The 23,053-nt window shown below is 35.1% G+C and overlaps 1 protein-coding gene across 5 annotated transcripts in view; it reads right to left on the bottom strand.

The window, feature by feature from the left end:
- Nucleotides 1-10,836: 10,836 nt before the first annotated feature.
- The window catches only part of LOC148940791 (uncharacterized), a 111,664-nt gene continuing 99,447 nt past the window's right edge, over nucleotides 10,837-23,053 (bottom strand). For 3 of the 5 annotated variants that reach the window (XM_089105572.1, XM_089105571.1, XM_089105573.1), the window contains 2 exons: nucleotides 18,705-20,620; nucleotides 10,837-13,447 (listed from right to left, as the gene is read on the bottom strand). In XM_089105572.1, the coding sequence (XP_088961698.1) occupies nucleotides 13,388-13,447; nucleotides 18,705-20,525 (1,881 nt within the window). In that variant the 5' untranslated portion in view covers nucleotides 20,526-20,620 and the 3' untranslated portion in view covers nucleotides 10,837-13,387. Of the gene's footprint in view, nucleotides 13,448-14,080; nucleotides 20,621-23,053 lie in introns of those variants that run through there. The other 2 variants (XM_089105575.1, XM_089105574.1) reach the window with 2 other exon arrangements.

The following is a 23,053-nucleotide window of genomic DNA, read 5'->3' as shown; positions in this document are numbered from 1 at the left end:
GCTCTCAGAAATATCTCAATGTGGCTTAAATTTATCTCTAACGAGATTGCACGAAATACGGAGAAAAATATTATTCAAATTTGTGGTTGTCAGCCAGGAATGCATAGTCTGCTCAAAAAGTCGAGGCATTTTAATTAAAATCTCTCAGAAACATCACTTAATATGGTTTAAATTTACCTCTAATATCATCCCTCCCCCGGGGACTGGTTGCTAGGGTTCCCACCTTTCTTTAATTCGTGCTTCTTTTTGTTTATATTTTATCCTTTATAAGCTAGTCCACTTTGTTTTTCCGTTTATTGAGTTTTAATTGCTTTTTTCTGTGATTTCTTATTTTATACTTCTTGTGATGCCTGGCAATCAGGAATGCATTGTTATGGCTCAATGAAACGTGGCATTATCATTAGAGCCTCTCAGAAATAGCTCTTAATATGGCTCAAATGTAACTCTAATAACAACGCCCCCTGGAATTGGTTGCTACTGCTTCTGGTGCCTGGCAATCAGGACTGCATAGTTTTGGCTAAATGAAACAAGGCATTTTCATTAAAACCTCTTTTCCGTTTGGTGAGTTTTAACTGCCCTGGAATTTCTGTGATTTTGAGAATTAATAATGTTGTTTTTATTAATAAACTTGTCTGTACAATAAAAGTCTTCATTCTTTAAATTTCTTGTTCCATAACGAATCTTCAATACGTTATCATTTACACAATGAAATATCTAAAGCCAATGCTATGTAACTCACCGATTCAATAACTTAACCTGTTTAGGTCAAGTTAGAAAATGAATAACGCTGTAACAAACAGGTGCACATCAAATGTAGCCAATTTCTAGTAATCAATTTTTCTCCCCTATATGTCAATTATTGCAGACACGGGAAAACCCGCGACCCATTTAATTATTCTAGAAAGCGCGACAGGGAATTCTCCGTGCGTGGAATACATTATTTCGTAGAACCTATTTCCCAAATTAAAATATTAGGAAGGCTTTCTTGGTCCAGCTGTCTAGTGCTCCATTCTGTTGATGAGAAGTGTCTTTCGAATCCTAATGCGGACAAAAATGTTAAGATTATAAAGGTTCCCTGAGAAAGAACGCACTGAAAGAAAATAAAATCTCTTAAAGTTTTACATAACACCCCACGTGTTTCCATCTCAGTTACAAGGTGGGTTCCCCAAGGGACCCTAAAGAAACAATTCATGCAAGATTGTGTCATCCTTAACATGAGTAAACCTTCCCCTGTTATGTAAGAATAAAAGAAATCTTGAAGAAGAATGTTCTGAGAAAAACGTCTTAAAAACCGTCTTCAAATATCTTGAAAAACATTATTGAAGAAAAATATCTCTATAAACATTAAGTAGAACAATACGGTAATTTTTATACAAGACAGTGGAACGCAACTTTAAATGAATATTTGACCCTATATCCAAGGGCCGTCCTCAGCTAAGCAAATGAAGAAAAAACCAATATGAAAGAATTAGTTTTTGTTCTATAAGAAGTATTGTTTTTAGTTTATAAAGTTATTTTTGAGGTTAAAAGGGTGAAAAACTCCTTAGGTGTGAAAATATGCGCCAGAGGGGTTCCATTTGCCAGCCATAGATTACCTCAGAGGCAGGCGCATGCACAATCTTGGAATCGGCAAGACATGTATCGGAATTGGTGAGGTCGGAATCGCGGAATCGGGGGGCAGAAGTGGGGGGTCCGGAATTGACGCAACCGAAGCCAGATTTGGAATTGGGATTGGACCAGGCGTAGTGGGAACTGGAATTGATTGAATCGGGGATGGAAGCCAGCAGGATCGGAGGTGGAACCGTTGTAACTGGGGGTCAGAAGGGGGAAATGGAGTTGGACATCACTTTACTAAAAAAAATCTAAAAATGTTCAAGGAATGATTTTGAGTTAGAGGGTTCCAGAGGGCCAGTCATAGTATGGCACAGTGGCAGAAACTGAAATGGTGTATCACGGAGGGTTGGCTTGAAATCTCTTTCGAATCCTAATGCGGACAAAAATCTTGAGATTATAAAGGTTCCCTGAGAAAACGCATTGAAAGAAAATGAAATCTCTTAAAGTTTTTCATAACACCCCACGTGTGTCCATAGCAGTTACAAGGAGGTTCCCCATGGGACCCTAAAGAAACAAGTCAAGCGAGATTGCGTCATCCTTAACATGAGTAAACCTTCCCCTATTATGTAAGAGTCAAAGAAATCTTGAAGAAGAATGTTTTGAGAAAAATGTCTTAAAAAACGTCTTGAAATATCTTAAAAAGATCTTGAAGAAAAATGTCTTCATAAACAATAAGTAGAACAATAGGGAAATCTTTTATATAAGACAGTGGATCGCAACTTTAAATGAATATTTCGACCCTATATCCAAGGGTCGTCCTCAGCTAAACAAATGAAGAAAACTCCAATATGAAAGAAACTCACATTAGAATTCAATTTTTAAAATTAACAAAAAAATCCAAAACAACCCTAGCATCATTATTTCAAGGAAGTTCAACCAGGACTGGTACATAAAGTGAAGTGAGAAAAAGACAGTTCATTCGAATGGAATAAAAAAACTTACAGACAAGCTCTTAAAGCTAATCTTGCCTTTTTGGAAGCCAACCTAGAAGGTCTATTGGTAACATGTTGAGTGGAAGTGTTTACTGATTTTTTAATTTAATTAGTTAAATCATTTCTAATTAAATTTGTATATAAGGCATCAAGCGAATATCCCCTCAAATCCCTATTCAAAGAAGTAATACTATTTATTTTGATTTTATTTTCAATTGCCTCTCAAACAACCTGTTTTATGCCTAAAATAATTACTAATAAGGGAAGTTTCTTCAAAAAGCATTTTATGGCTAAGTTTATTATAGATATGACTGCTTAAACCAGAATCAAAAGAAATATTTGTACTATTAGAATTTAAAGCTTTAGGTATGTCATCTTTGTGTTGTTGTAGATGTTTTTCTAAATTTCGATGGGTTCTACCAAGATAAAAGTTGCCACAGTCATATGGTATTTGATAAACCCCTCTTTGGTCAGTAACTGGGGTTATATCTTTACCAAAGTTTAGGATATTCATGATTTTAAAATTATTGGTAAGTACTACATAAAAATTATTTTGTGTGCAAACTTTTTTAAACTTGTAGTGACTTTTTGAATATATGAACGGTAAATTATATTTGAGGGCTTGGCAGAAACTTCACATGGTAAAAGACCCTTAATTTTACGTGAGTGTCTTGCCAATCTTGTACTAATTGTATAATTAATAAAGAGAATAGGATAACCGTTTCCAAAAAGTATGTCTCTAATAAAATTTAGTTCATGTGTGATGTGAGATACAGCGCAAATATTAAGGGCACGATCGACAAGAGAGGTAACAACAGCTCTTTTAACTGGTGGGGGGAGGGGTGATAGGATTTAAAATGTAGATATATGTTGTTTTATGGGGGTTTTCTGTAAATTGTAAAATCCAGTTTATCAATGCTACGAATAAATTAGTACATCCAGTAATTTATTTGCATTTTCAATTTGTAAAGTAAACTTTAAATTTCTGTCATATGTATTAAGGTGATCTAGAAAGCCCCTAAGTTCATTTTCTCCATAATTCCAGAGCGATGTTACATCATTCGTGTAAAGCCCCCAAGAGACAAGTTTTAAAAAATATGAATTTAAGGCCCAACTTTCAAGGTGCTCTACGTAAATATTCGTTAATAACCCGGATAGCGGTGCCCCCATGGGAAGGCCCTTTATTTGTTAATAAAAAAAAATTTACAGAACTGAAAATACATTGAATACTTATTTCCAATTTTGACTAGGGATATTAGAACCTTGCAATCTATTCCTGTTGTTGAATCTTCGATTAAATGAGTTTTATTCAATTTTATTTTTAATAATTGCTCAGATATTGTGATAACAATATTAGTATACATAGAAACTATATCAAAACTAGTTACTATTGTATTTTCTGAAATGTTTGCATTTTTAAGTGTTTCCACTAAATCTACCGAATTACATATGTACAATTATTGGGAATACAGCAAAGGATTGAAGGCTGTACATAATCACTTTCCAATATCGGAAGCAGAGGCTTTCGTACATGCTACAATTGGCCTTAAGGGAATAGCTTGCTAACGAAATTTCAATAAATCGTAAAATTTTGCACAAAAGCTACCACGGGGGAAACATTTATTATACAATTGTTGGGTGATTTTGCCATTCTGTTTTAGATTCGTTAATTCAGTTATAATTTCATTCGCAAACTTATCAGTATGGTCGTGAGTCATGGTAGTATATGACTTTATGATGGAAAGGCAATGTGGTCTTCATCGCTAAAACATCTTAAGAACGTCATGAAATATCCTGAAACGTCTTGAAGAAAAATGTCTTAAAACTTCTTGAACAAAAATGTCTTAAAAAACGACTTGAGATGCCTTGAAACGTCTTGAATAAAAATGTCTTGAAAAACGTTTTGAAGAAAAAATGTCTTGAAAAATGTCTTGAAGGAAAATGTTTTAAAAAAACGTCTTGAAGAAAACAATCCCTATTACGTAAAAACCAAAAGTAAACAAACCCTATTGCGTAACAACGAAAGGAAAAAAACCCTATTACGTAACATACACCTGCAAACAATTTCATAAGTAAACAAAACCTATTACGTAACAACAAAAAGTAAACAAACCCTATTATGTAACATACACCTGCATCCATTTGCAAAAGTAAACAAAACCTATTACGTAACATACACCTGCATTCTCTTACAAAATTAATAGCCCCTGCGTCTAGAAGAAGTTTCTAAAAAAGTGTCGGGATCGAGATTCGAAGGGACAGAGGCCCTCTTAAACTCATTATAGCGTCACTACTGGTAAAAACCAGAAAGCTGATCGTTCTTCTTCGTACCAGCTCAGTCTGAGTGATCATGAAAAGTAGAATATAACCTGCATAGTCGAATAGTTTCAATATCCCATACGCTTTTCAGTTGAGGTAAAACGCCTTGTTCTTTTGCTCCTCTATTCTTTGCATTTTCCTCGCACCCCCCCCCCCTATTAGCTAAAGTTTCGATGTAATAAGAAAACTAGTCTGTTTCTTTGACCGTCTAATCACCTAGGTTAAGAGCACAGTGAACAGTATTCCCTATTCTTAGTTATTACGTTTCATTTACCGTTTACATCAGGCTTAGCGTTGCTAGTTTATTAGGACTACCATGAACAGGATTACTCTTCTATACGATTCCCAAATAGTATTAGATCTTATATATACCTTAACTCAGGCATAATTTACTTTCTCTTAAACAATTTTACTCCCCTTTATTACTTTCCCTACGTCCCTACCCAAAACAAAACAAGAATTCACCAGGACATTTATTAAAAAAGGGAGTTGTCATAAAAACTTTTGAGGGAGCTCATTCGATTTGCAGTTGAAAGTTCTAGTGTCCTTTGTAAGAGTCAAAAGTGCTGAAAGGGAAACCAGCCTTCTCCCATGGCCTTCCTAGCTGTCCTCTACCCTAAGCCTCCAAAGACATCATCAGACTCTTAAGACAGTCATTTTGTTCAAAATAGTAGAAAGGTCCACTAACTATGCCTCCGGAGATGAGATGAACCCAAAGCTCTTAGGACCAGGTATGAAAATTGCCAATGGTTTATATTTAGGTTTATTATTGGAAAAGGGCGACATGTTGGATTCTGGGTCTATGAAAACATTAAAGGTACTAAGATGAAACTTTCATTGCATGTTGAGAGGGATGATGAATTAATCAAAACACGCAAAGTGCATCTAGGTTGTCAGAGGGACGTATGTAAAATATCTCAGGAACGACTAAGCATCTTATGTTGGAGCTTGAATGTTGAGGGGCTTGTAAACCACAACCAAAATCCGGGCATGTTCATCCTGGTTGTCTAAAGAGTGTATGTGCAATATCTCAGGAACAGCTAGGGGTATTGAGCTCAAACTCTCCGGAAATGCAGTGGGCCATTTTGAATTAAATAAAAATGCACAATACACATTCAAGTTGTCAAAAAGATGTATCTAAAAATTCTAAGGAAAATCTAAGGATATTACGTTCAAACTTTCAGGGAATGTTTAGGTGGATGTTGAACTAAATCAAAATACAATGTGTACATCTCGGTTGTCAAAAGGTCGCATGCGCAATATCTCTGGACGGGCTAAGGAGGTTAGATTGAGACGTATATCCAGTAAGTGTTTGTATATAAGGGCGTTAACGTAAATGTATATCCAGGCTGTTAAAAGGGCAATATAAAAAATAAATAAGGAAATAAAAAAATCATTCCCCGAAATTTTCATGTAAGGTTAAGGAGGATGCTAAACTAAATTTAAAGACACAATCTGCATCCAGGTTGTCAAAGGGCGTAGGTGCAATATCTCAGGAATGGCTAAGGGTATAAAATTAAAACTTTCATGGAATGTCAAGGGCCGTGTTGAGCTAAATAAAAAGAAATCATGTTTATCCAAATTGTTTTAAAAGGCTTATTTTCAGTATCTCAGAAACAGCTACAGATATCTGAAACTTTCAGGGCATGTTTTTTTCAATAGAGATACAATTTATTCACAAAAAAATCAACAAAAAAGCGAAGCCCAGTAACCTCGGCTTGTTTTGCCACTCCAAAAAAAACTTACAGCCACTTACATCAGTGCATCCGGGTTCCCGTTTCACAAAAAAAAACATATATAAAACATATTAAATATATAGAACTACTTGAGAAAAAAATAATTAGAATTCATAAACCTGCAGGCAATTGTGCCTCAACTGCTCACGGAAGCCAGACCTTTCAGCAATATCCCTAATAGAAGATGGCGTCTGAGACCATAGCACCGGAAGAATATGACGAGCAGAGAAAGCAAACCTCGCAAACACTCTAATCGGCCTTCTATATAGTTCTGTACATTCCAACCTGTCTCGTTAAATGCCCAAGGACATCAATAGCTGTCTCAAACATATCACGAAGACACATTGGAGCAATATTATTAATAATATCATACATTACTTGAAGCTTAGAAAATAAGCAGAACCCTGAAAACGGTAAAATACGGATTCGCGGATAAATATTTCTAACTGAGGCAAGTGTGTCGATTCCTTAAATACAACATACAGCTGAATTCTGGAGAACACACAAAGGTTTCAGATGAACATAAAATGTTCCAGACCAAACAGAACAACAGTATAGTAAATAAGGATGGACTAATGAGAAATATAAAAGACGCAAAACATTCTGCGGAAACTGATACTTAAGCTTCCTTATCATACCTATATTCCTTGCTACTTTCGACGATGTGCACTGTACATCCTCTGAAAAACGTGTTTCATCAGTTATTACGCCTATGTATCTCACTGACTTCTGACGTCTTATTGTCGAGTCTCCTACTGTAAGCTCTTGCAGCCAGGGGTAATCTGAAGGTGATCTGCCCCAGACAACAAACCCCGATTTGCTGTGATTTACTTCAGCTTGTTTAGCCTTAGTCATTTCTCCATTTTTTCCATATCATTACTCAGTGTCCCTAAAAGCTGAGCTTCAGTGCGCTCCGCAGCTGAAAAATTCGTATCATCTGCAAGCATGACAAGAGATTTCCTAGGTTTATACGTTTCGTCTCCATTTCCAACATTCGTTGTCAAATCACAGATTGCTTGATAGATGTCATTAATATATACTGAGAAGAAAAAAGGATCGAGAGGGGACTCCTGGGAACACCGCAACTAACATGGTAATCATTTGATTTCACATAATTCAGTTGCACATACATAGATCGGTGACTCAAATATGACGAAATAATTTTAAGAGCATTTCCTCTAATGCCATAGTTGTCCAACTTTTTTAGAAGAATCACATGGTCCACTGTGTCGAATGCCTTCAAAATGTCTACAAATACATTCGCCACTTTCAACTTCCCATCCAAAGCACCATTAATCATAGATGTCAAACACTGAACAGCATGCTCCGTAGAGTATCCTTTTCTGAAACCAAATTGGTTTGCATAAAATAAATCCTTCCTCTCCTCTCGAGTGTTGAGCATAATACTAAACTATATCGAACGGAACTATTTGCATCCATGTCGTCAAAAGGGCGTAAGCACAGTATCTCAGGAACAGCTGAAGGCTACAATTGGAAACTTTCATGAAATATAGCGGGAAAGTTTTCAAAAAGGCGTATCTGCAGTATTCCCGAAACAGCTAAGGATATTAAGTTGAAACTTTCAGGGAATGTTGGACTGAATGAAAACACTACATGCATTCAGGTTGTCAAAATCGCGTATCCGTGATATCTCTGCAACGGCTAAGGGTGTTATGTTGAAACTTTCAGGGAATGTTGATCTAATCCATAGACTCTTTGTGCATCCAGACTGTCGAAATCATGTAGGCCTCAAAACTCACCATGCATATCCAGGTTGTTAAAGGGCTTATCTGCAACATCTCACGAACGGGTAAGAGTATTAAGCTGAAAATTTCAGGGAATGTTGAACTAAATTCTACTTTTAAGTAGTAAGCTAATTTTAAGTAGTTAAGTAGTAAATCTATAAGCTCAAATTAATAAAAAAAAATCCCCAAAATGTGGTTTTTCAAAGAAAATGGAGATCAAAGATGAGCAGAAATAAGAAAAATATTAATTTAAGCTTAAAACAGACAGAAATCACAATCGCTGAAAAAATACAGCACAAAATAAACAGAAACTACACTGAATAATTAGGTTGAACTTAAACCGAACAGAAATTATGACAAACAGGAATAGGGCCGACACCCCCCTAACCCTTCTTAAGGCAATAACGTTGATAAATCAACTGAGATTGCTAAGATTTTTAGGAATGAATATCAAAACATATTAAACAGTCAGTCTATTTGCATTATTTATTTACAATAATCTTGGTTATTATTGTCATTTTTTTTTCTTTTTTGTTGTTGTTGAAGTTCTAACAAATGGAAAGACACCCCTCGAGATAACACTGTTTTCAGTCAAACGAAAATGACTTTTTGGCCTTTAGAAGGCTTAGGGGCATTGTCTTTACTACTGTTTGTCACAAATTTTGTATGTTTTATGTTTGACTTGATTTTACAGCGTAATTTCTCTTCCTTTTAAGTTTGAAATACTATTTTACAATATTTCTCCTCGTCTTTGGCTTGAGTGGTCCTAGCCGAGTGGTTGGCGCGCTGGATTTAGGATTCTTCGTCCGAAGGGCAAGGGTTCATGTCCTGGTGTGGCCAATTATTTGGTTTGAGATGGGGGTCAGTGGCGTGATTCTGTAAGCTCAGTCAGAGTCGACCCACCTCTAAATGCGTACCTAGAGAAATGTGGGGAAGGCAAGAAGGACGGGTGTGGGAAAGCACAAGATGGCTAGACCCCTGTCCCCCTTTGCTGCCCTCGTTTCCTAATTCTGGCCCAGCCCCTTTGTACTTCCTGACTGAAGGGCCATGAAACAGATATTAGCACCGCCGGTTTGCACTTCAAGGTTCTAGTGCCACGTCCTTTACCCTTTTGACGTCTATGGTTAATGTGTTGCTAGTTTGCTCTAAATACTTCGTTTTTGAAATAAGTTTTTTTTTCTTTTAAGTTAATCCAAAGAAAAGTTGAAAGAAGGTAACCCTATTTCAACCCAGAAATAACTCCAAACCCTCCTTAAAGCTTATTCCCGTTACTAACCTTTGGTGGTATTTGAAAATTTTACTTGATAAAGTTTTATTCACATTTAGTACAAATAAATCGTATCTATCTTATCGATTTTACTTCAAAATATTTATCTAAAATTCAAAGCAGAGCAAGAACTTAAAGATTCTCCAGTCTACCGGCTGAATCGAAAGTTGATAAAGTATCTAAGAGGCCCATTTAGAATGGGAATGTGTTTGTCCCGCTTACTGCAGTTGTTTCCTTCGACTGTGCGTTCGGCTTATTTTCAATAGGAACCATACTCTGAACCCCCTTCCCAGCACTAAAAGATCTGGTTCCATGTCCATCTCGCTGCCGCAAATACCCACGAAGAGACAAAATTAACACTATTTTGGTATGCCAACAAATTTGTAAAACAAACATAAAAAACATATTACTGAATGTTGTAACCCCAAAAATATCCGTAAGAATGGGGAAAGGTTGGCTCTCAGGCCAGATTTCGAAATGTCGAGGTTCTAGTTTTTCCCACGGTATCCTGAGTGTTTCACATAATTTGCATGTTGTGTGTTTCTTCCTAATGCCCCTCTCTCCCGAGCCTAAGAAAATATCTTTCACACTGTAAAATTAAACAAAAGCTGTTAAATAAAAAATAAAATGAAAAATTTAGGACTATGATAAGAAATTTACTTTTTATGTTCTGTGGTAAGAAATTTGAAAAGAAAAATAACGAATTGATATTTTTATTAAAACATCTGCTTATACAATAAATATGTTCTCAACCCCATAGTAAAACAGTAACAAATGAGAATTCATCAACAAATAAACATGCACAATGTACTTGCACTACTCATAACAGCCTAATAATAAACCCTAATCCATTGACTAAGCTATTTGTCAGACTAAGGAAATAAAATCATAAAAAAAAGGAAGTGTCAAAAACATAAAAACACAAGTAAAAATAAAACAACGAAATAATCATAAGTAGTTCTTATTAGAATATGAGTTTGTGAAATATCAACAAGAGAAACAAATATTATGATTCTAGACCAGCAATTGTCTAAATATGTAAATATATATATATATATATATATATATATATATATATATATATATATATATAAATATATATATATATATATATATATATATATATATACATATATATATATATAGAAATATATATATATATATATATATATATATATATATATATATATATATATATATATATATATATATAGGTATATATGTATCGCAAAATAACAATGGGATTATATCTTAATAAGGTTAAAATATTATTACTAACATACAAATCTATGTCAAAAACATAGCTTTCGGCAATCCAAGGAGCCGTCGGTACTTATTTCAATTACTTTTTGATATTTTTTTTTTTTTATTTATATAACATAAAGAAACTTTTTTAAGTTGCGATTGTCTGTTAGCCCTTGGTCCTCATTGGTTTACAGGGATATCGTGTTTTTTTTTTTTTTTTTGCAAACATAGATGACAACCTTAAAATGGGCTTCGCATGTCGAAGCCCATTGTCGAAGTCGAAGCACTTATCGGAGCCATGATACTCCGATAAGTAGGAGTCTCAATGTATTACAGTCAACCAATTTGGATTAACCCTGAACAATGCAGTTGTACCAATTCACGAAAATGTAAAGAGGGGGGGGGGGCATTACTAACAATTTTCCAGAAAAATACCAAAAAAGGTACTTTTTATAATTTAAGGTGAGGGTGGGAATACAGGGGAGGCGCAGATAAATCTTCATTCGACCTTAGGCCTGGCGTCTAGACCATGTCACTGTATAACAAACATAAACCCTGGATCACTAGTATTTATTCAATGTCATTAAAACTATATATGCAAGAATTGAAAAAATATACAGATGGACTTTTAGTTTTGACGTAAACACGATAGTAGCACTTGATTTAAAGGGAACGCAAAGGGAGAAGGATACCGTGTAACATTCGAATGGGATACAACACTTTTATCAAAAAATGTTTTTTGCAAACATCCGCTTCCCCCCCCCCACGAAAATCCATTTGCACATCTATCCAAATGGAGGCAGTTGCGAGGGTGACGTTGCACGGTTTCAAATTGGTTGTCTGTATTTCCTAGTCGAAAAAGGTATTATATAACACTTCTTGTAAAACTGATTTAAAGCCCAGTCTTTAAGCAAGTTTCACGATCGATCTAATTAGATTTGCTATCTTGTTTAGTTCTGCAGATATTTGGAAACATACTTCTTTTCCCCTTAATACTTCGTATCCTTTTTTCTCACATAGAATTAGTTGAGAAATAGAGCTTTGCTGGATATTAAAATTATTTATATCGTATCTTGATGTCTAAAATAACCTTTCTTGGACAAACTACGAGCTCTGAGCAACGATAACAAAATCGGGAAAAATATTTCTGTCCTCCTGCTCTCCTGTAGTATTTACAATGTGTAACACATCGCTGTTAGAGCTGCCGTAGCCGAGATAACCTAAATCATACTGCAGTCTGTTACTAAAAGTTTCGTTTATTTTGACCAGGTACGTAGCAGACCGGTATCCCTCTTTTTTTTACAATATCTACAGAGGCGGTTTTCGGGGAGGGGCAGAATAGGCATTTGCCCAGAACGGAGAAATCTTAGGGGGCGTAAAATTTCAGATAAATATTCTAACGGTTATAGTCATTTTGTTGTTTTTGAAATTTAACTTTTATTTAGAGTATATGGAGCAATCAATTAATGAAAATAATTAATAAATTATTAGCTAATTAATAAAATCAAAATAAATAAAAAGACGATTAAATAATAATAATTTAAATGGTAAATTAAGAAAAATAAATTATTAATTAATTAATAAGTTGAAAACAATCTTGTTAATAAATGACTATTTTGTTAAAGTTTGGCCTAGATTTTTTGTGGAAGACAGGGGAGGGGGCGCTAATCCAGATTCTGCCCTGAGCGCAAGAGAGGTCAGAATCGCCACTGAATATCTATCTTAACCGTCACATGGAAAGGTGAATAAAAAGTACTCCAATTTACAATGATATTTTTTCTTGTCAAGACCTTACATTAGCCTTTTTACAACAATAAACAATAACTGTACAAGAGAAAGGTCGATAAAATGTCCTAGGTGCAATCGATATACCCTTCTTGACAAAAAAAAAGAATAAAAGAAAGGAACTAGCCAAATTTCCCTCATCCAGCGAATTTAAAACGCAAAAAGAAACAGTCATAATTCAGGAAAAACTGCCACTTCACGAACAAGACACTTAAGGTAATTACAGGATTTTCCATTAGGGAGGGGAAAAATTAACCTAACGTTATTAATGACACTAAATATTGCGCAATTGCTGCGAATGTTGTGGAATAGGGCTAACATCACAAATAACGAGATTATCAACAAAGATATTTTTACGTACGTTATTGGGGGAGGGGAGGAGGCGTTGATTTACTATTACAACTGATCATACATGGATGTCTAAAATTGTTATGATTATTCGGGATTATATTACATTATTAGATACCATAAGCCTATTATAACCCTCTTACAGTCAGAAAAGAATATCCCTGGATCTCTTCTTGGAAAGTAGAATATTTGAAAATTGTACTACAGTACTGGTGGTCAATTTTTATAACAAAACACAAATGTTTAGTTTAGCAGCTCGTTCCCAAGTTAAAGAGTTTAAACAGGATTAAAGAGTTCCATAGTAGCTAAGTTACTGACTTAAGCTGCAGTTGTACGGCATTAAGTTGTAGTTGTACTACCTTGTACGGCATTAAGTTGCAGTTGTTAGACCTTCAACTAAGAGCGGCTCAAATACAGCTGCTTGAGACACGAGTGGTTGAAGACAACTGTTTTCCACTGGAAAAAAAGAGCACCTAAGTTGATCATGTTTGGTAGAATTAGTTCTGAATTTCGTTTGGAAAGAAAAAGAAACAGGACATGTCCTGCGTCTTATAAAGACAAAAATGCTGCAGCTGTACTGACTGGAAATAATACAATATCTCTAGCGAAGAAACAAAAAAAAAACAAAAAAAAATCTAATTATCAAACAGTGAATTATTCCAGTAGTCTCTTAGCCGCCCATAAGTGGACTCAGATTAGGAAACGCCAAAAGACGCTGCTCTAAGCCTTCATTTTACTTTTTTTTCTGAATGAGTCATGTTTGGACCGTTGCTACTAGGATTATTGTCCTACCCCATACCGGTACACATGTAGGCAAGCGGGAATTCTCCCTACAAGCATCAGTCTCAAGGAACCCCCCCTCCCGGAAGAAAATGGAGCATGGAGTTCATGTTTTTTTTCGTTTTCGACCAACTCCTAGGAAAATTCGAGGTACTTCCGTACTAGCCAGTACACACTCAAGAAGTTTGCTGAATGTAAGATTTAAGAAAACCGGTTTAATAGCCAAAAAGACAAATGGCGGGTGACAGAATGTATTGGACTTGTATATTTTGGGCTATCGACTTGCGTATTAGGGGGTGGGGGTAAAGTTAGGTTACTTTACCCCCCCCCCTAATGTGCAAATACAGACCAAATTATATTTTTATATAAATTAAAGTATAATATTTTCAAAATATTTGGTACATTTCATTAAGATTAACTTAACTTCACTTCTCGAGTGTACTGGCTAATACTGAAGTACAAAATCCGATACCAATTACTGATATATAGCTACGGTATGCACTTACGGAGGGTAGATCTAGAATTTTCATAAATTTCATGGTACTTCGTATTCAAATGTTTATTTTATTACTATTATCCTCCTAAACTGAAAAGTCATGCGGAAGTACCTGGGCTGTAGACCCCCAACCCCATATATTTTAAAATCTCACAATTTTCTTATAATCCTTATGAAACTAAAATTTTACTGGAACTATTAGAATTTGGGACACCCCTTGAAATGTCAAACCTTTGAAACAGATCCCAGTGCATTAACAACAACAATGGGTTTATTAAAAAAAAAAATATATACATCATCGATTCCCTGAAGCAATGCTTGTGCGGGAGTGCCTGTGCCTGCACTAAAAAAAGAAGCTAATTTTCATGTGACAATGATTTATAATTTTTTAGGCTATGAGGTTCATTGGGCCAGATAATCTGAATATTAGCTTTCAATATCTTCCGCAAGTAAGCTACTTATTTTGTGGACTATGTTTCATTCACTTGTTAACGAAGATTACCAAAAAGGCCTTTCAATTATCCTCCTCAAAACATCAATACGTTTGGACAAAATAAGAATTTCTTCCACAACTCATTTTTACCTCTTCTTTTGACAGCTTCATTAATTTTTTTTTACAATTCAATCAAAGAAAAGCAAACAGAGATGATTTTGAATTTAAGTAACTTAAATGGAATGGACACACTTTCATTCCCACGTTTAGTATGGATGTTGCTTTTACTCTCTATGACAGCACCCATAGCCCGTGAGAAATTCTGTATTAGGTTCCCAGACTTAGCGAAAATTAAAGCCGAGGTGTTCTTATTAAAATGCTCAATAGGCACCCTTTAGACCTTTGACCCGGCCTTACAGTCACTAATGATTTAGTTCAGATACTTAAAAATTCAGAACTATTTTTACTTTTCACATGTGGTTTATTAGTTCCTTTTGTTTAATTCCCAACAGATAAAATAATCGCGGTTACTTTATTATACTTAATCGTTAAAAGGTGGAATAGAAACATGTGCAATCATTATAAATTACAGGAAGATTATTAGATGGTTAGAGGGGAATGGGTATTATATGTAAAATAAGTGAACTCAAAGGTGCAAATATCCAGTTTCCAGGATTAACACTGTTTCTTCGAGGGTGGACTTTTCAACTAGGCTATTCCCTGCTACTCATGCATACGCAAGAAATTCCTACGAAAACAAAGTTTTGCTAAAAGAAGGTGTGAGGACAAGAATACGAGTATCATCTCTGAGATTCAGTTTTAAGTTCAATCTTGCCTTCTTATTAATTTTGTTTCTGATGGGGGGGGGGGGGTATTCAAGAACGCCGAGCTAAACCTGAGCCACCTATCCTTTCTAAAAACAAATTAGTAAATAACATTTTTAACAACTGAAGTTATTCAAACTTTGTTTCAGAATAACTCTTATTTTTTTCAAGTTACACAACCCAAAAAACATTTTTCAGGAAAGTAAAAATCTAACAAAAAAACTTCGATTGCAGAAATTCATTAGCAGTTAGTGCGGCTAGAATTCCCCCTTTTGTCACAAACTGAGGTATATTTCTTCAATTTCCAGGCGTTACAGCGATTTCCCATTCGATATGTAGGCTGGCCTATCACACAGGTATAAAGTATGTCAGCAAGAATGTAAACTTATTTCTCATTTGTTGATTGTGTTTAGTTGACAGAGTAGCTTATATTAAAAAATGGCAATATGAAACCTTATTATTAATAATTGAGGTTACAGTTTTAATGCTCTTATACCTTCTAAAAACGTATGCAGTATATTATTTAAGAGTCAAATTGTGGTTATCTATTTATTAATGGTGAAGCCACAGCTTGACTGATCTTAATTCGTTTTTTTTATAACTTTATCCCTTTACTGCATTAGAGAGTCTATAGCTTGTTGATATTTATAGCTGTAAGACTTGCATTGAACAAAAGAGCATTTTCGAGAGAAGAAGATAATCTTAAGAAGAACCAGAACAAGATGCTAAAATAAATGGCGATACCACAATCAGAGGTCAGAAGGCTACTCTGATTAGTGGCATCACTTGGGGAGGGAGGCAAGAGGGCATTTGTCGTTCCTCCCACGTTTCGAAAAATACCTTGTTCTGGTATTTCATTAAAAAAAAAAAAATCAAAAACCAAAAATCACCCTCCCTCCCCTCAGATTATGAAAAATACAATTTTGCCCAACCCCTAACATTTTCATGACGCGGAGATACTTGTCCTGAGTTGTAGGACTTGGTGCATTTTAAGAAAAAAGTTTTCAAATCTTCCACCAAAACCTCAACCACTCTTCAGTTTTATTTCTGAACAAGTCTATGTGCTTACCTTGCTCATCTGGGTTACTACTAGATTTCACACAGTGTGTCTACTTTTGCTTATTTTTTCAACGATATTGTATCATGTTTATATGCTGTTTAAAATGTATTATTTTATACTCTCTGTATGTTCGATATTTTTCTAAAGGCAGAAGAGAATTTGCTTTTTTCTGTGTCCCTCCTCTCGAGACCCCTATTGCTACAAATTGAACCATAAATTTAGCCTCAAATGTAAGATCTAGAATCCTTCTTCAACCCCACGCCACCCAAGGACGAATTCCTCTGAACATAGTATGTGTTTTATTGTGAGTTGAGTGCCATTTTGTCTCTTGTTCTGTTTTATTGTTTGAGAATCCTATCCATGTGTATAAAAGCGCACTTTTTGTCAATTTTCTTTAGCTCGGGCACATATTTTGTAGTAATGGTAGAGGGCTTTAAGACAATACTGGCCCTCCCTATTCCCTTCAAGCCTTTTTCAGCTGTGATTACACTGCAAAATAGAAGAAAACAAGTTTGACTAGGTCTCAGCCAATCAGAAAACCCGAAGAGTAGGCATAAGTAACTAAAGTTTAAACTCTCGAATGTGCCTGATTAAGATAAGTAACAACCCCTATATTTATTTGGAATTAATTTTCTTTTTCAAAAGATCAAACCAACCCCAGAATCATTTTGATTCCCCTCTATTGGTCGGGAGTTTGCATACTTAAAGGTAAAAAAAGTAGCTGCTCACTAATTCAGACCTTAGATAAAGGGAGGGGGGACGTTAGAAATATTTCTCAAGTCGTTCAAATAACGGCATCTAGATCTCTTGAAGCTCGTCAGTGCAAGACAATAAAGATTTTTTTATTAATCTAATTCCAATTCTATCTTAGTGCCAACCTAGATGAGGACGGCTGTAGGCCTATATAATATTTGTGGAAGTTTAACAAATTCAACTTTGATAGCAAAATATAGCAAAAATTGATCCCGAAATTAACGCAGCATTGCTGCCTTAGACAAGCTGGCGTTTCTTGACTGATGAGTTTTTTTGCTATTACTGCATATAACGGGTTTTGACGGCATTAATCCAGACGTTCACAATAGGTCGGCACTAAAATCCAATGGTTATACAACTAATTAGTCAAGTATCATAGTCCGTAGTTATAATATATTTGAAAAGTACCGCGAAAGAATAGGCAGTTTAATAGTAACCCTAACTGTAAACAGTGCATTCTGCTTTCTTTTACGAGGAAGAGGGCAGGGCATCTTTAGGAATTACTTGTTTTTAATGATTTTTAGGATATTGACATATATATTGTTAATCGTTATAATGATACTACAACAAAAAAGGAGCCTGGGTTTCAACCATATAATATTAAAACTGTAACAGTAAAACAAATTAGTTCCAAAGTCGCGTTATGACTAATGTCCTTCTAGCTGAAGAAACAAGTTTTCTAATTAATTTATAAGTAAGCTAGCCCTACTTAACACAACAAATTCTTATGAATAATAGCTTATTAAGAAAAAATAATACTATGTATTTCGGTGCTCCCAGACTTGGTGGAAAATATTTTCACATCAAAACCACATAGGACTAGAATGAAGTGTCATTTGATTGTTTGAATACTGAATTTTGACAAATATGTACAGAACGTTCCTTAAAACGGAATAAGCCACATGATTCTTGTGAATAGCCCATTTAAGAGACTCATTGTTCAATCCTAAAATTCATATTGGAAAAAATGTTTAAATATCGTTTGTTTCACATTTACCGTTTTTTTTTGTATTCTCTTAAAAGGTAATAGTCCGAAAAAAATTCTAGCAACCAAAATCTAAATAAATAAACATAAACAAAAAAGCACAAATTATAAATCCCATTTCAAGGTAAGTAAAAGTGAGATGGAGACAACTCAATTTATCAAAAAGTCCCTACTATAATTAAGCATCCGCACCCGTAATTAAAAAAAAAAAAAAGGAAAGAATACTATCACAGCCTACATTACTCTTAAAAAACTGCACATATCCTAGATCAAACGACCTCAATCTTTTCATTTACGAGCTTTGTTAGATAACTATCATTTTATCCCTATTTTTTCATTGTTAAAGAAAAAATAAGATTATTACAGACAATATCAATCATACTTCTGCAGAACCTTCTTCCTGATACCCTTCATCGGGGGAATCCCCTCTAATAACTTTGTGCCGTAACTGGGATCTGGGGCTTAGTCCAATAGCAGGACTGGAAGTAGCACTTGGAGGGATAGAAGTCCAAACATCTAAAGGATTTATAGAGTTCATTCTGTTCGGGATTCCAACTATAGGATTAACATAAGAACTAGAAGGTATTGGAGTTTTAGGAAGCCCATAGTCTTGAGGATACTGAGGAAATTGGTAAGCTGGTAAAAAACGTCTTGGAAGACTTCCAGTGCCGTAATTTGACTGATTATCTGATATATCAGCCTGTCTCCACTGTAAATAATTTCTGGGCAAGGTTTTAGGGTAATTAGATTCTTCGATATGTATTGGTCTTTGTTCAGCACCGATTGCTTTTGGACGTATTCCATGATTTATTATATTTGATGGATAAAGCGAATCAGACTGCATACACTGATACTCCCCTTCGTTTGATGGATTGAGGACATCCGATGCTTTTCTTTCACAGTTTGACTTCTCCAACCCCTCAGCATCATTTATCACCCCGCCATTCATTGCTTTTTTGTTTTCACCGTCGGATTTCCGTGTTTGCCTTGCCCGAAGCTTCATTGTAAATAAAAGTAAGACAAAAACAAGAAGGGATAGAAGGAGAAAAATTCCAGCACCAAGTCCTGCTAGATGAGCTGTCCCTAGAGTGCTACTAGCTGGAGCACGTGCCTCTACTGTCAAGGTAAAATTGATTTGTACAAGTCCAGCCCTATTAGCACCAACACAAGTAAATTCACCAGAGTCTAGTTCCCTCACGTTTTCTATTTTGACAGTACTTGTCTTTTCATAGACACCATGTTCAATAATACTTACAGACCTCTGAGGAGTTCCGTCATTTTCATAGTCCCAAGAAGTTTGATTTAATAATGGACGACCCCTCCAAAGCCAAGATATGGCAGGTTCTGGAAAAGACTGAACATGGCATGTAATAGAAACATTATCACCAAGAGATGCGTCAATATGTCGCATGGAATTATGATTGACATCTGGCACGCAAGCAAACTCGTCAATATCTGTCTCCATTATAATTCTTCCAGCTAGTCTAGACGGCGCAGTACAAGTTGGAGGCAGTGGTGTAGGGATTCGGTATTTATCAAACCATTCCCTCAAACCTCTTAAGCGACAATCACATATCCATGGATTACTATTTAATTCTATACTATGTAATCTAGTTAACGACGATATCACACTATTTGAGAGCTCTGTTAAACTATTCCCATTTAATCTAAGATGAGAGAGGTGACTTAATTTGTCAAAGGCTTTAGGAGATATTGACCTTATTCGACAATCACTTAAATCTAATTTCACAAGTCCTGCGAGGTGCTTAAATGCATTATTCTCAATCCTCTGAATAGAATTGCCACTTAAACGTAACTCTCTTAACGATGGTGTGTCATGAAAAGCTTCAGTTGGAATTGTTGTTAGAAGATTATCACTTAAGTCGAGGTCAACCAAGTTCGTTAACCCGAGAAACGCATCACTATCGACCTGACCTAATCTGCAGCTTTGTAAAAATATCTTTTGCAAGTTTAACAGATTTGCCTTTAAGAACACTTCCCTTGGTAGAATCTGTAAGTTGTTACCAGATAAATCAAGCACTTGAGTCTCCGCCTCAATTCCTGATGGTAACGTGATTAACCCACGACTTTTACATTCAACACTCTGCTTTCCACCTTTCCACTTGCATTCACATACATTTGGGCAACCAAATGTAGTTCCAATTAGAACCAACAAGCTTAATATAGTTACTAGATAAGCCATTTTGCCTCAACAACCGGTGATGAGAAGGACGGAGGTCTCCGGTTTCTTTAAACTTGCCTAATTAATTGCATAGCGGGCGACAACCAAATACAATCCTGAAAAGATATTACTTAATTAGAAAAATGGTAGGCACGAACAAGATTAATTTATCAGCTCCGTATTTAGGTACGTAAATATTATTTTCATCTATACACACCATCCAAAATTGTTGAGTTTTAAAACGTTATTATTGGGCAATAAGATGAATGCTAAAATGAAGCCAAAAATGCTACAACATAAACGAACTCATATTTGGTAAAATACAACAAAGGTTAAGTTTTGGATGCAAGAGAAAAATCTGTGAATTCAAAAAGCATGGTAATATAGAGCAACATTAAATTTTTAGGATTTTTAAAAGACGGGAGTGTTTTTATTAAAGGACATATTTGTTCAGAACAACTTTTTGACAACTTTCCTTCCTAATAGTTACATTTTATAGTAGTCAGCATTAAGCATAAAATGTCTTTTCATAGTTAAAACGCCTTGAAACACATTTGAACCACCCTCCCCCCCCAAAAAAAAACAAATGGATATTAGTTTTTAGTCAACCTGAGCGTTGTTTTTCTTTACATTCCTGGGTTAGTCGAAAGAGTCTGATTACGCGTTATACCTATTAGTTTTGAGTGCACATAACATTTTCGTCATATCTTAGTTTTATTTAAGTTGATCTAAAATTTTTCACTTAATATGGAATTAGTATCTTGTTTAAAGCTTTATTTCCGTGTGGTATTTTAATAGAATTATATTTCTCCATTAAAATTCCTATTTTTCTCCTGTATTTCTGTATGGCGTTCTGCGTTACATTGTTTAATTATACCAATCAGGATTCTCCAGAATAAAGTTGCTAAATTTAATTATTGTTATTCGTCATCTTGTTTCAGCCGTCTAAATAGGATTCACCTCAGCCAATTTATCTCGACTGTCGAAGTTACAAAAAAGCTTGATGTTCAAGTAGGACTTATACCGTACAGAAGACAGAGGAGTGGCCAGGACTTAATTTCAGGTGGATGAAGGGGTTCAAAAACAGAAAGGTCATATCAATCAAGAGCTACTATTAGTTTGGTTAATTTTTTATTTAAATGTGCGGGTTAAATGTCTTAAAAAGAGTGAGGGTGCGTGATTAAAGACAGTGCTGCGATGTGACTATTTTGATTTGCACCAAACATCGCGCTAAAATAAATTTCCCATAAGAATGTATCGCACACCAAATATTTTACTGCCTGCTTTGCAAAGTACAGCACGCACATTTCCCTTAGAATGGTACTTTAAAAAATATGGAATCTCTTCTTTTTTATTTCCTACTATTTCTTTCTTAATTATAATTTAACAAGCTTACTTTAAGGATGGAATTAAATGAATTTTAATTTTCAAAATAAAAAAAATCGGCGCACACTTTCTGAAACGACGTGAAACTAAACAGTTGAAAAAGTATATTCGCACGAAAGCCTGAGTCACTTCAATTTCACAAAGAAGAGAGCGAGAAGTCATGAGACACTAGTATTTTACACAACAATGAACGGCGAACGTCCGAATCGCTGAATGTTGTAGCAGACGTCCTGAACTTGTACCAATTCAGCAAGACTGTGCTGCAAATTCTGACCTGAGAAGACTTTGCAGAGACGTACAGATCAGAGGAAAACTTACTGGATATTGTAGAACCATCCCAAACCATAGCAACGCTGGTGGGAGGGAGTGAGAGAGAGAAGCAGAAAAGAGCTTTAAATTAAATTTCAGAAGCTACTAGTGAGTATCAAGAAATATAGAATGTTGTATTTAATTAATACAAAACCTAAACAATAGATTTCTCTCAAGCCAGCTTTCTCTCAAGATATTTAGACTAAAATTTTGTCTTTGTTTCTAAACAAAAGAAAGTCTTCCCAAGAAAGATATTAGAAGAGACAAAGATTGATGAAAAAAGCAATCAGGTGCATAGCGTCGGACAATAACTATTTCAGTTTTCAAAGAACACATATATAAATGGCTTCATTTTAAATTTGGCAACTTATATAAAGAAAAGGAAGCAATAAGCATAATGGGTACAACGAATTCTAGCAAGGTAGGCTAAACTAGCACTCTCAATAAGGACCATGTTCGTATTTTCCCTCTCTCTGTTTGTCAATATTAACTTAAAAAAAGTTTTTCCACAAAAGAAATGTTTTAAAGACAAGCGAAGAGCTGCATTAAGCCAAACACGAGCAGAAATAAGATCAAATAGTAATTTATGCATATAACAGCCATAAATCACTAACAATAAATAAATGAAACCAAATCAAACAGATATTACAATAAATGGTCACGACAAACTTAAAACGAACATAAATTACGACAAACAAAAGTAGGGCTATCGCCCCTATGCCTTCTAAAGACCAGAAAGTCAATTGGAATTTACTGAAAACAATTTCTCTTTTGAGCAACGTGTTTTTAATTCCCATAAGACCGAACAAACCCAACGAAATAGCCATGACTACTGAAAAAACAAATAAATCTGA

This window comes from Artemia sp. Qi Xiang Cuo, chromosome 19 (assembly GCF_049724085.1).
Source record: "Artemia sp. Qi Xiang Cuo chromosome 19, ASM4972408v1, whole genome shotgun sequence".
Lineage (NCBI taxonomy): Eukaryota > Metazoa > Arthropoda > Branchiopoda > Anostraca > Artemiidae > Artemia > Artemia sp. Qi Xiang Cuo.
The sequence above is the reverse complement of the archived record's forward strand: the minus strand, read 5'-3'. Positions and strand labels throughout refer to the sequence as shown.